This window comes from Plectropomus leopardus, chromosome 24 (genome assembly GCF_026936395.1).
Source record: "Plectropomus leopardus strain MGB_pleo_1.0 chromosome 24, ASM2693639v1, whole genome shotgun sequence".
Classification (NCBI taxonomy): Eukaryota; Metazoa; Chordata; class Actinopteri; order Perciformes; family Serranidae; genus Plectropomus; species Plectropomus leopardus.
The window spans coordinates 16,075,879-16,093,494 of record NC_142199.1 but is presented as its reverse complement, the minus strand read 5'-3'; the positions used below and the strand labels follow the sequence as shown (position 1 = coordinate 16,093,494).

The window sequence follows — 17,616 nt, the reverse complement described above, 5'->3', positions numbered from 1 at the left end:
AGAAGCCCAATGTGTTTTCTGATTGAGGTTTGTTTATGTTGATGTCTACATGTCGAGCTCGGGCTGAGGCTGATGGACCGCGCTGTTTACGGAGACAGTATCCAGACAAACATTTTACTGCCTGATAGTTTTGGCACCAAGCGTGGGTATACTGGGACTGCAGAGTGTTACCGCAGAAACCAACACAATGCTCTTCAAAGGCGCTGTGACTTCTTACAAGTTTCTCTTGTGACTTTAAAGACCCCTTCACCCCAGGATGTTTGTTTCTTGTTGGTTGCCTCCCCTCAGATGGTCGACATTTGCATTATAAACTGATGTAAAGAATCTGCAGACTTTAGCGGGCTGTTTCGGCATTCCTAATGTGAAGGGGGAGGTCTTCTCTGGACCTCCCAGAAATGTCAAATTAAGAGAGTGATCTGTCATCAAGCTGCAAAACTACAGACAGAACGAACACTGAAGCCAGATTTATGGTAGGGGGCGACTGACACTTTTGATGTGTGTCACATGACAGAAATGATGTCATTTCAGTTCCTTTTTATGGCACGCAGCTGGAAAACTTTTCATTTTTTAAAACTTTTTTTGTTGACTTCACTTTTTAAAAACTTTTTAATACCACCTAGAATGAAATTTAAGGAAGGTGAAGGAACGTGGTCGCCAACATGAGTGGATACAGGACCTGCTGTCACACTGGACACTGGGCCACAGGATAACAGGGGTGTTTCTGGGACATTTTATGAATGTACCGCCTCGGCCCACAGAGCAGAGAGCCTGGGATGATGGCAGGAGGACAGTAAATAAAGCGACCATCATGGACAGTCTGATAAATAACATCAGAACACAGCAGGACGTGTGCTGAGAACTGTCACTGTGAAATTCAAAAAATGTAAGATCTTTGTCACAAAATTCAGGATTCTGTTTACAAATGTAAGACTCTTTAAGGCCTTATTTTGAGGGTATTAAATTCAAGGCTTTTTTTTAAAAGACTTCTAGGTCTCCGTGGGGATCCTGTATAAATGTTTGTGTCCCAGCGTGAGCAACACTGGGCTGGATCCAGTTGAGCAGAACGTCAAAACTGTTGGCAGACATCATAAAATAGCTAAAGTGCATCTCCGCATCCATGTCACGCTTTTAATTAACTCACTGATTTTATAAAATCCTTCTGTTATCAAAATGCAAAAGGGTACAAAGAATATTTACAGGGTTTCTCACACATAATTTGTAGCAGCTAGCCGCTAACAAAACATCCACCGCCACAAACAGAATTTCTATTTTTGGAGCAGGGTCACTGGTGAGGAGCACTGTTAGAATACATATATATATTTATATCCAGTTTGGTTATGTACTGCACCACACTCTTGGAATGCAAAGATACTCTGGGCACAGACCAAGCAGCAGACTGGCAGGCGCAGTGAGAGCGAGGCTTATTTGTTATTCTTGTAGGGTCTACAAGTTTGCATCACTCGCCTCTACTCTCCTCCTCTCAACCATCGACCTGATCTGATCAGCTCTGACTGGACTGACGGATCAATTATCCACCCTGCGACTCATTCTCCTCAAACTGCTGCAGAGGGAAAAAAAACAACTCCGAAAGAAATCTGCCTGCGCTGCCTTCACGGACACAGAAAAGCGTGTGAACATGGAGAATGGACCCAGAACGATAAAAAAGGGAGACACGCACAAAATGAAAAAAAGGGAAGTTTGCTAGAATGATTTCAGCTCCCTGTTTCAAGTAACATGATGTTTCGAAACCCCTTGAAGTGTTTTCCAGCCCGTTCAGTAAAAGCGTTATATGACAGTAACAGTATGCTGCCAAAATCAGACTATGAAACACACATGGGAAGACTCAGCTTGGCTTCCTTAAAGCCAGAGTATGTAACCTATGTGGCGTTTCCACCAGCAGGTTGGTGAGGTTCAGGTCGGTATGCATATATTTTTTTCATTGTGAAAGGTTGTGAATGGTATCTTTAGTACCTTTGGAACCATTTTTCATACATTAGTAAGCTACAACTATAAATGAAAAGATGTCTGCAGACTGACAACATACAGGTGAGGGAACATCGGGCCGAGACAACATAGGGATCTGAGGGAACGTGGCACTGAAGGAACATATGGATTTGAGGGAACACAGGGTTCAGGGAACATAAACATGCTGCGGTTGGCACTGTGTAAACTGCTCATTGTGTATTTCCTGGCCATTTGTGGTGGCATCTCAAATTCTCCATATTACACAGGGGAAGAGGAGTAGGTGTGTTTTTAACCTTGTCTCTTTTGTAAAAGTCGGGGTTACTGACCATTTAAATGAGAAGACAGAGTAGTGTACTTCTCTTAAAAATGTGTCTGGAGAGAATCTTTAAGTATGAAAACAGAAAAAGCAGGAATATAAATACAGAGACGGATTAAAGCAGTAATTCAAGTTGACAGTAAGTAGAGTGAAAAGAGTTGCAGCATAATGCCTGGCTGTGTACGTCTCTGCAGATAAGTCCCTTGAGAACATTCCCCTGTCGTCCAAGGTCATCCAAGGACAAGAGAAATACAGTGACAGACACTGAAGTACACTGATTAGCATAGTAATGCTGCATTTGCATGGCAGCTTCAAAAAAGCATGGATGTATTGTCATAACACTGTGATCTCTCATTTTGGCACACAAGCTGGGCTGCTAATGATGTGGAAAAAGGGTAATATTGCTGCTGAGCTCCTGTGAATTCGGGGCTTGTCGAAACACGTCATGTGAAGACCGAGGAACAAAAACGGCACCTGCGAGTCCGCGGTCAAATCTCCTGTTGAGGAAAAAATGAGCACCCTCGAGGCCAATCTAAGGGCGCGAGATCGCTGCCTCCTGTTCAGGGCTGGAAACTAGCTGTTACCACCGAAAAGACAAGTCGACAAATGATAAATTAGATGAAGGTATGAGGGAGGTGGAAAAAGTATGATTTTCACCTGAGTTATAGTTATGCATTTTCTCATGCAAGGCCTCTCTGTTCGTGTTGTATCGTTGCCAAAAAATGATTACATATGTCATCACCGAAAAACATTCCATTATCTTAATGACACTTAATTGTCTGCTTTTATTATCAAAACAACAAAGGAATTTGATGGTGTTCGTTTAAAGAGCGGTGTGTTATCTCACAGAGATGATATGGCTTTGGGGGAGATGTGCAAAGATATCTGCGCGTTAACTGAACTCAGCTATTACTGTTCAAAATCAGAAAGCATTAAAGGAACTGTGATGAATGACTTTTCACATCTGGAGGAACATTAACGCTGATAGAGTTTCAGAAATAGTGAGGTCGTGAGTCAAAGCTGTTACATGCCTGGATCATCATGACCACGGGCTCTTGGTACAAATTTTTTCACGCTTTGGGGCGCACACTGTGTATAATGCTGCAGTTATGCTGGTTTCTGACATTTTAGTTATTTTGCTCAATAACCAGAAATGACAATGTAAGTAAATATTAACCTACTGATTCTTTCTATTTATGATGGTTTTCCTTGCATGGGAATATGTGTAAAGATCTGACTGACTGATATTTCCAAATAAAGCCAAAAACAGTTGTTTTTAGATGGACACCTTAAGTGAAATGTAAGTGACATTAAATGAGTTTTATAGTTACCTGAAAGGAACAGATGGCACAAAAATCTCCCTAAAATGGCCAATTCTGAAATTCCACCTTTACAAGTCACAACTAAAATCTCTCTGAATTTGCTCTGCTTTACTTTATGCGCATCAGTGTATGCACAGGTAACGTTCAGGTGCTGTGATATGGTTTGCAATACATTTTTGATAGAAACTGCTTAATTCCAAATCGATATTCACTCTAAAAGTGTAAAGTTTTGTTCGACTGAGGTCAAATCTTTCATTTGCTGTCTTATTTCTGAATTTACTCAGGCCAAGTACATTCTGATGCTTACACGATCGCAAAAATCTCACAAGTGTTACATTTATTATGATACCAGGATTATTTATTTAGACCTTGTAGTTGCAGAGAAATACTATATTTATTTTGGGCATTTAATTTTCAAGCAGAGGCCTGAGTCAATGGTTATCAAATCATATCACATATTTTGAATTGAATTACTTAAATTTGAATTTAAGTACTGCATTTGGTCTGACATTAAATGAGAAAGTCTCAAATTATTTGGATTTTTCACATTTTATTGAGTCATTTAACTGTTTGATAATACTTGTAATTTTACTCCTGTAATGCTATTTCAGGTTCTCGTCTGCACTTCAAGGTGGAGCTGAATGGCTCTATTTTTTTCGCCCAGAAACTGTACATTTCAGGGATGTCTGCCATGAATTTTGGCATGGAAGCCGCATCTCGAGTGATGTGGAAAAACACAAACAGCTTCTTTTGAAGCTATTAAAAAACAGAAAATAATGAGGTAAGGAAAATAATGATGAAGTCACAAAATAAAAGAAAATGGAACATATGGTGGTAGGGAACGTGTCTAATCTTTGGGTTAAGAGCAAGTATGCACCTGTGAGTGTGTGTTTGAGAGCGACGGTGTGTGTGTGTTTTTGTGTCGGCACATCCTGAGGGGAGACAGACACAGGAACAGACTCATTCTTTCCTCTCTCGGTGACTCACTCACTCTGTCACGTCGACAAGTGTCCTGGCTATTTTCCCGAATCATCAGTGCATCTGCCGCTCTGCACCGGCATGTTCTCATGTCCTCGATCATACCGTGAGCTAATGAGAGCCATGCTACACCGTATGCTGGATATGAACTTATGGAACTTCTGTGTTGTGTTATCATCACTTGAAACTTTACATGTTGTCAATTTCCTGTCATCACGTCCTGGAATCTGGAGGCCAGACGGGGCCTTTGTTCAGTGGGTCGGTGGGTGGATTGAAGGTGAATTCATGAGAAGGAGTCAAGAGGGTTCAAAGCTTTTAACTGGTTTGAGTGCTTGAGCCTCCTAATAGCCTGAGACACAAAAGACACTGACTCACCTTTGGTCCGGGGAGACCTTCTCCGATCTGTCCTCTCTCCCCTTGGACTCCCTGTGGCCCTTGAGGCCCCTGAGTAAAGCAAAACGATGTCAATGATCACTGGAAGAACACTTAAAAAAAACCCTCTTTCACACTAAATGTGTGTTAAATGAACAGAGATTATTCAGTCATAGTTAGCACCTATTGACAGTAGTAACCTAAATGTATTGCCGCAGCCAAGCAGCACATTTAATGACTACATGAGTTTGTAGGATTAGCTAAAAGTGAAGTTATAAATATCTCAATTGAGGACAAAAAACAAAACCCACTGTTTAAAAAAGCAACCAAATTTTAATGGCAAATTGGCCTGTTATTGTTTTTATTATTTTATTTATCATTATTAAAGAATGGAGAGCTTGACACAGTAGCATCAGTAACCGGGGTTTGGGACTTAGTCAAGGGTCAGTTAAAGTACTGTGCAAAAGTCTAAGGCCAACATTGTTTTGTTGTTATGAGGATCTATATATACATTTATTTTTCAGCCCCTTTACAAAGATAGAAAGAATGCTGAGACCATGTGCAATGCATTAAAACCCCAAAAGAGTCAAACTAAAACAGCTTCTTCAGACTGAAGTCAATATAAAGTGTGAAACATGGAATCATACAAGCATAACAAATAATAATAATAACAATACTGAGCTGAACATGTCGTGATTAGTGTTGTAAATCTCATATTGTCTGTCCAAGAGAGCTCAAGACATGCTGAGCGGAAAGGGAGGCCTCACTAAATATCTGCAACTTTAGCCTGCTCAAGTTGTTTTATTCTGAAATATTTGTGTTTTTAATACTGCATACATGTTTCCTGTATGTTCTGGTTTTACTTTTGTAATAACAAAGTTGAAGGTGGCCTAAGACTTTTGCACAGTACTGTACTTTTGCACTGCTACAACCTGTTGCCTTTGTGTTTTGTCTGTCTTTAAGACGCTTTGGTCCACTGTTTTTTGTATATATTATTTTTAGGGCTTTTAACCTTACTATAGTGTGGCCAGAGAGGAAGGAAAGTGGGGAGAGAGGGGAGGTGTGACACACAGCGAAGGGCCGCAGGCTGGAATCAAAGCCGAGTCACTGCAAAGGCCTGTATGTTGCAGACACTCTAAAAGCGGAGCTCGAGATCTCCAGTGTGCTAATTTTTTAAAAGTTTACACAAACGTAGTGGCATTTTGAGAGACCAGACAACATAAAGCAACCATTGCATCCCTGGATACCAACCATGTCGGCATGGCTTCTTCAGAAGGAGGCTAAAAAGTGCTCCAACTGTGGAATAAATTTTGGTGAGGGAACAGTTGGTAGGGCCATTTTTAAAGGGGTCCCAGATATCTGAAGGAAAATGGGTTTTATTGGTACCCACAGGTCTCCCTAAACTTGAAAAGGCCGGTGTTCAGTACATGTTTTGTTCCTTTCAATCAATGTACTCAAATTTAAGCTATTCATTTATTCATTTGAAGGGAAAGGAAAACCAGCCTATTTGAATCACCAAAATTAATCAAAACTGTGCATGCCAGCTATACGCCGATGGACGTGACCAGAAATTTGCTCCCTTTCATTGTGTGTTAGAAGCGACTGATTTGCTCTACAAAGCATGCTGGGATACCTGTGATACAGACCAAGCTGGCAGTGCAACGACAGAGAGTGACAATTTGAGAAATTCAAACAGTGCTCACATCAGCACAGCCACTCAAGCTGCAGCTTTGTTGACTTTCTGAACAGCTCTGTGTAAAGCCAGGAAATGCTGAAATAAAACTTCTGCAAATGCATCATAGCTGATCATCTATCCATGTAAAGAAAACATGTTTTTCTGCCAATGTTTTGATTATAATATTATTTATGTGAATCAGTCATTTGCAGTTTAATCTGTGAAATATGATGGAGTTTGTACTGTTACTTTTTTTGTAAATAAAACACTCTTGTGTGGAGAAAGGGGCGGGGCTGGATACAGGCGCCTGGTGGGGCAGTCGTGCATAGCGGGCATTTAAAGATACATAACACAACGAAACAGGACTGCTGCGAAACTCCAAATGTGAACTGTACAAGTATTAGTCTGTGCACATCAGATAATACCTAATGTTAACTGTGAAAAAGAAACCGAAGTATATCAGTATGTGATCCTTGACTCTCCATATTAACATCGTTTTCAACCGGCCTGTATACATCAACAACATTATAGAATAACTAAAATTCAGTTATGGCTTCTGGTTTTGGTGTCCCACCCCATTTGGATACCCCTTTGAGGAAATTCCAAAAGCTCCACTGTTTCTTACTCACCGGGGGTCCAGGCTCGCCAAGTCCTGGAGGGCCAGGAGGCCCAGTTGGCCCGTGATAACCGACATCGCCCTGCAGAGTGTGTGAGAGTGAAATGAGTGCATGAACAGGGTGGAGCACAGGTGCACCATTATGTTCTCATGACTTCACTTTCCAAAACAATAGGGTGTCTGACTTTACCTTCGGTCCCGGAAGGCCGATCCCTGTCTCCCCTTGGATTCCAGGTGGCCCAGGAAGTCCCCTTTCCCCCTATAAAAAGACAGGCAGGGACAGACACGTGCAAACAAACAGATGACAAAACACACTGTTGTTTGTCTGATTACTGAGTCCAAAGCCACATTTTGACATAATCGGACATCAGGAGAGCTGTCCCGTGTTGGCTGATGACCAAAACCAACAAACCAATCTAGTTCCTCCCACTCCACACTTCCATGCTGATTTTCCGTCCTCTAATATTTAGCTATTTTAAAGGAGGGTTTAGACATGTACTATGGGGTCCTTTCATTCCTTCAGTCAAGACTTTATTGGTAAAGAATGCAATTATTCACTCAGAGGCCGTAAATCACGGACACGGCGTGCAGCAGGAGGGCATGCGAGAGCCGTGAAAAGGGGAGTGGAAATGTTAGTAGGTGCATACCGGCACTTTTTTTTTTTTTTTTTGTTCCCCTTGCCCTTTCAGGCAAGTTGGGACAATGTTTAAAGCCAGACATTAGTCTGCCATTTAGGTGATATAGAACGACAGGCAGACAATCAACATGAACATTCTTCCAAAATAATTAAGGAGGGAACACTTGGTGGGGAGTGTGGGCTCGTTGCAGAATTGGCAGCTGTAACACCACAGAGAGGGCTTTTAAAAGTACCAAGAGACAAATAGGCTGACAAGGTAATAACAGATGAGGTACTTTAGAGCCGTTTCAAATGTTCCACTGGTGATGGATCATAACTCACAAACAAGTGTTCAAATGTATGGTCACCCCATCAGTTTGTAGGGCTACTTGACATTTGTGATGTTATTTATGCCCGTGATAAATTGATTTAATCTAAACGCATTTTAAATGTCAGCTTCGTGAGTGTACTGTTACTCTGCGGAGCAGAGAGAGCGCTTTATTATGTCACGTGTTTTCTCACTTTCTGTCCCTCCACATGCAGCAACGCATTTTATTTTTCACCTTTTTCATGATCTTTATGCTGATGAAGCCGCTGACATGGATGCCCTTTTAATTCAGCTATGAGAGAAACTTACTGAAATCAGACTGACAAAGAGTTCATGGCCCCGACACACAAACCCAGTTTGCTTCAGATATGCATCTGGTTTTTAAGAAAGGGGAGAGGCCAATCTTTGGCACAAAGCGAGCTTACTGGAGCGTACAGGAAGGACCAGTCGGAGGGAGGAGAGAAATGATTTATGTCTGTCTTCGTTTCCTTTTGTACTTCGACACTTCCCAGATTTCAGAGGTTTGGTTCATGCAGAAGCACTGAGACTGAGGAATACTTACTTTTTTGCCCATCGCACCTTCAGGCCCGTTATCGCCAGGTGGACCGATCACACCCTGAAGTGTGAATAAGCGAGAGAGGGTTAAAAAAAAGGGAATTGCAAAGAGCAAAGTAGCAGTTATTGTAGAGTCTCAAGGATCAGGCAGAACTTATCAAATGAAATAGCACAACTGACCGTACGCCAAACCCCTCCACCAATCAGTGACTGTTGCATCGTAGCTTAGCAACTGTAACTAGGCACATCAAACTTTGAATTTCTCTACATGTTGTGTTTTAATAGTATGGAGGGTGGTGTATCTCTTTTAGTTCTTGCAAAATCAAAAACACAAGAGCATAAACATCCTTCTATAACTTAAGTGGCTAATGTTAGTACAGCTGACCCCCTTTTTTTGGTCACTCAGGATGCAGTGTGCACAGGAAGCTGCAAACGCGGAGGCAGCTGCCTGGACGAAGAGATTGGTTGCATAGTTAGCATGCACAAGCTTGGAGGGCTAATTTGATTTGAAATGTCCAACTGAACCCTGTTCAAACTCCATATTGAAAAAATTAGAACGAACAGTCAAATATTTATATTGAACACCCAACTCCAATTCATTTGACATAATTCTAATGATAATAACTAATAAAAGTCCTAAAATGCTAGCACACCTGTCCAGCTAGCTTAGTACTTTTATAAATAACCTGTCCAAGAGTCCAAGAAACACACTATAAGCTTCCAGCTTTAATTTTTTGGGTTACATGTTCTGTTGCATTCGAAAAAACATGTGAACTAAGATGTCAATGCTATTATAGGACATGGCAGTTTTTTGGACATGAAAACACGAAAACTGCGTACTCGTTCTTAACTGATCGTTACTCAAAGCCTATAGACAACTTTGACTGATGTATACGTGTATTTGTTCGTATGAATATGTGTGTGTGAGTATCTATGTTTCCATTTTGATTTATTTTACTGTTTGCTTACGTATGTCTAAGATGTATACATGCATGTATATGTGTATGTTTCATTGTAGTTTTATATAATTTGTCTTTCAGTTTCTCTGATATGGGTTGGGGGGGGTGAAAAAAAAAACAAAAAATGGACAACGTGCAAGCTTTGCTTTTATATTTTGGTATTCCACGCTGACTGTACTGCAGTTGCTATGCTGTTGAAAACACGCAGAATAAAATAAAATAAAATAAAATGCCGCAAAGGGCCGCAGGTTGTGATTGAACCCACAGCTGCTGCTGCAAGGACACAGCCACAGTGGGGCGCCCTTTATATCAGGTGAGCTACTGGGCGCTCTTTACTATGAATTTCGAGAGGTATATCTACTATCTCTATCGCTGTGAAATGTGCCATGCTATTGTAGATAGACAGACAGTTGTAGCAACAATGATTAAGAAGGTGTAGGATTTAGCGAAGGGTCAGTCTGGGGCTTCTTTATGATAAATAAGATGGTAGATTTTACCTGAAGTCCACGATTTCCTCTTGGGCCAACAGTACCTTCAGGACCCTACAAAAATAGGAGTTGCTTAAAATTTTAGTCATAAAACAGCACTTTCACCTTAAACGGCTTGTGTTAGTATTTAATCATTGGATAAAATTTAAAAAATGGTGTTAAAAGGATATGGATAATAAACTTACACCAGTGATTGCCATCACATCTCTTTCAAATTTGACTTACATTTGAGATAAAAATGGGAAAGTAATGATTGTACTTGTACTTGGTTGCATCACTGAAGCAATGACAAAAGCCAAACTTAAAGTTACACTCGATGACGGTTTGAAGTTCTTACGACATTAAAAGGAAACGTACTCTGTCTCCCTTTACTCCAGGTGTGCCGCACTCCCCTCTCTCTCCCTGTAAGAGCAGGAAAAGCAGTTTAATGAAGTCCTTAACATTATGCAATTTTGCATAATTTCAAGTTTATGACACAGGGGGCAATTTATCCTGGAATAATGGGTTTTAATATCCCAGCCAGGAGCTGCTTTGCAACAACTAATGACATGGGATTTACGTAATTAAATTCCTTAAAAAGAAAAGTAACTAGAGATACTTGCAGACAGGCTTGACATTAAACACAGATGAATAAAAAAGGAGAACAAAATGCCATGATATTTCCAAAGTCTTTTTCTGTGTACGCTCCCTTTCAGGTCTGGAAAACATAACTCTTAAATCTCTCTCATTGTTGCAGATTTTCCACGAGTGTGGGAACCCGATACTTTGACAAACAATGGGAGCATATAGAGACTTTACAGCAGAATCCATACAATACCTTCTCTCCTTTGTATCCCGCTTTCCCCTGTGTGTACAAAACAGTCGTGTTAAGTCAGGAGGAGACCGAAACACCGCCACACAGACTGCAGAGCAAGACTTCCTTTCAGAGGAAAATGACTGATGTGCAAAATGAAGCAAATTTCAAAAGTTTTGACTGAAAATCTTAACAACTTCATTTGTGACCGTTAGCTCACCTCTGCTCCTTCCCGACCCGGAAGACCACTGAGCCCACTCTCACCCTAAAGAGAAAGAGGGACGTTAGAGTTTCTAGGAAAGGCGACTCTCCTGGTTTGTACTAGCAGTATTCAGAAACTGGCGGTTCATTTGTAATGTACAGTTTCATAAAAAAAAAAAACATCAACACAAAAAACGACAACAACATCAACAAAGAGACACGTGATGGTGAAATAATTGCGCAGTACCTTCTGTCCTTTTAGGCCAGGGCTTCCATCATCTCCAGGACGGCCCTTCTTGCCCTGAAGAGAGAAAAAACATATTAAGTCGATGCTTAACCATCCCTGACCCTAACAATAAAACTCAAAGTCTCTGCAATGGCTACCAGTGTGTTTCAGGATTGATTTTAAGATCCTTTATTAATTTTTAAAGCTCAAAATGGTTTTGGTCCGAGTTATCCATCCAGTTTGCTCTTATCTTATGAGCCCTCTCGTAACCTCAGGTCTGCTGGCAGTGGCCTTTTAAAAGTCCCAAAAGTTAGAACAATAACTCACAGAGAGGCACCTTTTTTTTTTTTTTTACTACCAACCATGATTGTGGAACAGCCTGCCTGCAGACCTGAGGGTAACAGAGGGGGTTGATATTTTTAAGATATTTTTAACCCAAGACCTCCCTTTTTTGTTTGGCTTTTAATGTTTTTTTTAGCTTTTACATTTTTGTTACAGTTTTGCTATACAAATAAAGTCCGATTGATTGATTGGATATCAAGGTTTAAAAAAGAAAATAAAGGGTGAATGAAGGGGTGCAAGTTAGTTAAAGGGCACCTATTATGCCTCTCCGTGTTTTGTGTTTTCAATATAGTGTTATAATGTCAGATGTTCATATTAAACACTGCCAAATTTTAAAATAATGAGGAAAACATATGTAGAGGTAATCTAGCAACGTTTCCAACTGTTTTTTCCCACTCTGGCTACACTATGACATCATGGTGTGACAGATTTTTCTATATGGTTACTGGCTCCAGATTCAGTATTGCAGGAGCCTACATTGCTAAATGAAGCTACACGCTAACATCAAAGAAACATGTAATCATGGATTCTGATGTTAATTCCTCAAATTTTGGATCATATTCCTGTTGGAACATGAGTGGTTGTGTTTCGAAGCTTTCAAAGGTGATCGTTGTGTCGCTATTCTCCATCATTCTCCAGCTGCAATGACGGTGCGGAGACGCTGCGATACGGACGACCTGGAAAAATCTGAGCAGACTTTTTCAGGAGGGAGCTTGAAGAGACAGGTGCTAAAACAGAGCGTCTCACAGAGAACGTGAGTGCAGGTGCTCCAGCACAGAAAGTATGAGGATATTTAATCGTTTGTTGAACATTTAAAGCATATCAACACGTTCTAGTGGAAACCTTAAATACAAGTATAAACCTGAAAGTGAGCACAACAGGTCCTCTTTAACTAATTAAATGCAATCTGCTGTGTGTGTGGCTCAAGGTAAAAGAAAACATGTTTTCTTAACCCTGTCAGTCTCGTTCTGAATGTTAAAATAATTATATTTTTAATATTTATTTATTTTTTTTTTATATTTTATATTTTTTTTTATATTTTTTGAGAGGATCGATATGGCACTTGTATATCTACAACTACGGCTACAGCCAGCAGCCGGTTAGCTTTACTTAGCTTCCAGTCTTTCTGCAAACCCAAATCCTAGTATGAAGACTTAACATTTATCGCTCATCTAACATTTTTGCACATCTCTGCAAAAACTGTACAGCTTTCTTATTCTTAACAGCTATATTGCACATATTTAGATATCATGTTATCGTACTTATACATCTCTACTCATGTGTCTCTGACAGATTTATATTGTGAATTTTTTTTTCTATATTCAAGTTCTCGAGTGTTTCAGTACTTATATTATTTTGTATCTTTTTCTTTCTTCTTCTTAATATGTTGACTGTAGGATTGTCAAACCATACATTTTTTAAATTGCAATTAATTGCAGAATTTCTATAGTTAATCACCATTAATCACATTTTTAATCCCGTTTTCAACTATTGTGCATTACAAAACAATACAAGGTGAAGCAATACTAACCAGACTGTCTTGATTAGGAACCACAGCAATAACAAAGAAAAAAGCATGGGACTAGCATGAAGTGGGCATGTCTGTAAAGGGGAGATTCATGGGTACCCATAGAACCCATCTTGAGGTCAGAGGTCAAGGGACCCCTGAAAAATGGCCATTTTTGCCAAAATTTAGCCTAACTGTGGAACATTATCCCTGAGAATAATACTCCAAATAACGAGACGCTAGCATGGGATAGTTGGCACCCCTGGATTTATACCCTTTATGTCTTCTAGTTTCATATGAGACCGGTTTCATCACTCTGGCTTTAAAACTCAGCCTGGTACCGCCTCTTAAAGATGGGAATGTCAACCGGCAATTAACATGATTTTAAAAAATGTATGCGTTAATCGCATAGTGATTAACACGTTCACGCGTCAACAGCCCTACTTTATTGTATGTTTAGTGTTGGACCAAAAACCAAAGTAAATTCCTCGTGAGTGAAAATGTATTTGGCAGTCACTCCTTTTCTGATTCTGTTTCTGATCTAACCCTAGAACAAAAAAGCGAATGGGTCTTTATTACTTTCAGTCTGGCAATAATTGGTCATCCTAAAGTCAATAGGACACTTTAGCAACAGCTGTAAATCGTGGTGTAGCTGCGCATCCATGGTTTACTTTCATGTAATGACGGCCAATAAAAAAAAAAAAGTCTTATTAGCTGCCTTTTGTTCTGGGATAGGCAGTATAAGAGCTCCTTTCATTGACTTCTACAGGCCTCATGGAAGCAGCATGTTTGAAGTGCAGCATGAGTCAGAGGGGCTTCAAGTTGTCTGCATGTGTGTGAGCGGACGAACCCAAACAACTGTCTGGCTCTTCTCTCGCTCTTCATGCATGTGTGTAGAGGACTATGCATGTTCTTATCTTTCAAGCATTTCCGCGTCTGTGCGTCTGTCTGCACACTCTGCTTCCGCCAGCGTGCGCCTGTTGCCCGTGATGTGAAACAGCTTTTGTTCGGAGCATTAGGTTTAAGGGGGTAATTACTCTGTTCTCATCCTGTGAAAATACATCAAAGCAAAACCACTACGTCTAATTGTGGCTGACCTTCTTTGCGTAATAAAAGGCGTGCTCACATCACGACACGGCTTTGGCAGGCGAAGAAAGTCATGCGTGTAACATCTTATCCGCCGAGCATGTGTCCTCAGACAATCCCCAGTGACTGGGATCTTTCGGCAGACGTGATTCTTCTGATTTCCCATGTAAATATGTGTTTCAGCCTGTTCTCAATAAACTGCACGAGGAATGTGAGGTATTTGCTTTACTCTCACTGCTGCAGGGAAACAGAGCTCCTCCAAACCGCACGATTTACTAAACCCCCTCAAAATCTGCAATTATGCAGCCTGTTAGCATCAAGGGTGCCTTTGTCAGCTACGTTATCCTCTACGGCGCTTCATGAGGAGCCAGTTTGGGAGCCATTTAGAGGCAGCAGAAGAATGTATGTGGTTTAAAAAAACTGAAACATAATCTTACTGTATGTGCGAAACAGAGGAGGGTCAAGCTTGAACCCCAGGGAGTTCAATGTTGGATAAATGAAATGACAGCATTATGAAAATACAAATAAATTGTCTAAAATACATAAATGAATTCGTGAAATAAACTCAACTTATTGTTATATAAATAAATAATTTCATTATTTTTATTTTTTATAATAAAAGAGTTTCATTTAGCTTACCAATGCTGCTAAAGTCACTAAGCTAGCCTGCTAACATGCTAGGCTTGGTTATAAGCTTGGATTAGCAAGCATCAAAGGGGAGGTGGTGTTAGCCGTTTTAGCACCTTCTGAGTAGTGCAACCAAAAAGAAAGACTGCCTGCCTGAGATCTTGTTAGTTTCTGTCTGTGTAATTCCTTTTTTACAGCAGCAGCAAACAATTGATTCAGAATTTTGACACTGTTTACATTTGATTGCTGCTAACAGATGCTAAGTGGCTAAATTTGGTTGCTCTTGTTGGGCTTGACAGCTTTAGAGGCAAGGAAATGAAAGGCAACACTGACTGATTAAATGGCATTATGCAGTAGAAAGGCCACTTGTGAAAAAATGGGGCAAATTAATTAAAAAGTGTACAGAGAAACAGTCTCGTGACCTCCGGTCTAATGGTCTGAAGATGATAAGCCTCTGGGGGCCGCTGCCAACATACCGGTTCCAGTGTACTCAGCAGATATGCGGGCCAAGACTTCCCTTTCTGTGCGACGCTCATTGTCTACAGTTCGATTAGCAACTTGAACCAGATCCAGACAACATTTCAGATAATCACCATAACAGGAGTTCTTAAAGGATCCCTAAATCGATCCACATTAAGTCATGGACCCCGATTTGATTAAATTTCACTTTAGGAACCTCCATCTGCTAAGCTTTATGATTCAGACCAGGATTCGAGGTGACGACTACAGCTGTGGAGATCACAGTAAAAAAAGAGAAGCCTGTGATCACAATAGTCACCTTTTATGATTTTTGGGTGCTTTTCATTATACTAACATGTCTCCCCCCTACCTCACTCGCATCTGTGCTCCACCCAGCGAGGATGTCCGAAAGAGATGCAAGGGAAAGACACAAAGAATGCATCTGTGTTTCTTCACTCTAAGCTCCTCCAGAAGCCTCCTCCCTCCTCGTTTCCTCACAGTTCGTTTAAGGGATTTAAGATCCTCCATCATGGCACAGGGGGAATATATCCAGGTCATGGGAGGAGAGAGCGCTCAAAGTTTGCTAAATGAAAAGCGTCTTTGCTCACGCTGGGCTCACTTCTATAAATAAATTAATATTGAAAATAATGAGAATTAAATCTTCCTAAAGTGATAGCTGATGGGTTCTGAGACTGCATTTTGGTCCATGATTGCTCAAACATGATTGGTCGATACTACTTGAACTAACAAGACGACTACAAACATACCAAAATATGATCCCCTTGCCTACAGATCCTGTATAAATATGCAGATATCTGTTCATAGAGACCAATAATAGAAAATAAAATCTCTCTTTATACTTTGTGATTCTATTGTTTCTTTTCTTTAGGGAGCACATGTGTGCAGCGAGACCGTCTTTCCTGTTTGGTTTTTCTTTCTTTTTTATTTGATTGTTTCTCCCTTCGGGAAAACATACTATTAGTGTGTGATATTGCAACATATACTTCTAATACATTAGATTATATTTATTTTATTTTTTGTCCGTCCAGACTTTGGTGTTAGAAAAAGAAAATGATGGTATGCTGTGCTGTGTGATGTGCGCCAATTTTGATTCCAATAAAAACAAAAAAAGAACAAAAAAACATGAAATCTCATTATTAAGATAATAAGCGATAAAAAAAAATCACTGCTGGTAGGAGGAATACTTACAGGAGGGCCGCTGGGTCCCCGCTCACCCTTGTCACACGCACACTTGCTCTGAGCCAGAGGACACTTCAGAGACACAATGACACAATGGGTTAGACACAATGTCAGACGGGCCATTCGGGGACGCAAATCAACAAATGTCCAGAAAGACCACAGTAGAGACTTACCCCTTCATCTGCCAGCGCCGTCTGCGAAACAAAAAACACAAGAATGTCAAGATGTTGTCAGACTTGCTGCATATGGTTCATTTCTCCCTCAGCAGCGCACAATCGCAGAGAGAGATCTGAGAAAACTTTTCTAATCTAAATCGGAGGTAAACTTCGAATTCTAGTCTCAAACTTATGCTGTAGGATTAGACTGCAGCCAAAAACACCTGCTACTCAAACACCCAATTAAAGTTGCTCACAGCTGGCCTGAGTTCAGTCTGTCAAATGGCCTTCAACCCCTCCTCCACCTGACTCTGCCAGCGGACTCACATCCTGCATTTCCTCTCGTAACACACACTTCTTGCCAGAGCCCCGTTTTTCACCCCACGGCTTGTGTTTCTCTTCAAAGCTAACCACATTCTCGACACAAAGGAGAGTGGTCGAAATTCTGCCGAGACTAAACACAAACCACATGCATTGATCAGTAAAATAGCCTCGCTCAGCATCCAGGGGATGATTCCGCAGTCGGGAGGGGAGTCTGAGAAAAACACAGACAGTCTTCGAGGACGGAGCGGTGCAGTCCAATGCTGACACTAAAGATTAAAGACAGTTTCTCAGCTGAGACGGAGGCACATGCTTATGACATACAGATGCTGCCTGAGCAGGGCAGCGAGATGAAAGTGTGGTTGTGGAGCAGCTTCTCTCGCACGCCAGCAGAAGTGCAGGCTGTCAGGTTCAATGCTGTCGCAGCCTCAGAGCCGCAGTTTGCTATGAAGTTCTCCCTTATCGTATTTGGATGTGTACCACCTGTGTCAACAGTGAGCCTGAGTTTG

General features: G+C 40.8%; 1 protein-coding gene across 3 annotated transcripts in view; it reads right to left on the bottom strand.

Moving 5' to 3' along the window:
• The window catches only part of LOC121962975 (uncharacterized), a 45,672-nt gene that overhangs the window by 16,431 nt on the left and 11,625 nt on the right, over positions 1-17,616 (bottom strand). For all 3 annotated transcript variants that reach the window (XM_088074504.1, XM_088074506.1, XM_088074505.1), the window contains 11 exons: positions 16,805-16,825; positions 16,641-16,703; positions 11,432-11,485; positions 11,204-11,248; positions 11,008-11,034; positions 10,548-10,592; positions 10,200-10,244; positions 8,751-8,804; positions 7,435-7,503; positions 7,258-7,326; positions 4,957-5,025 (listed from right to left, as the gene is read on the bottom strand). In XM_088074504.1, the coding sequence (XP_087930630.1) occupies positions 4,957-5,025; positions 7,258-7,326; positions 7,435-7,503; positions 8,751-8,804; positions 10,200-10,244; positions 10,548-10,592; positions 11,008-11,034; positions 11,204-11,248; positions 11,432-11,485; positions 16,641-16,703; positions 16,805-16,825 (561 nt within the window). The remainder of the gene's footprint in view (positions 1-4,956; positions 5,026-7,257; positions 7,327-7,434; positions 7,504-8,750; positions 8,805-10,199; positions 10,245-10,547; positions 10,593-11,007; positions 11,035-11,203; positions 11,249-11,431; positions 11,486-16,640; positions 16,704-16,804; positions 16,826-17,616) is intronic.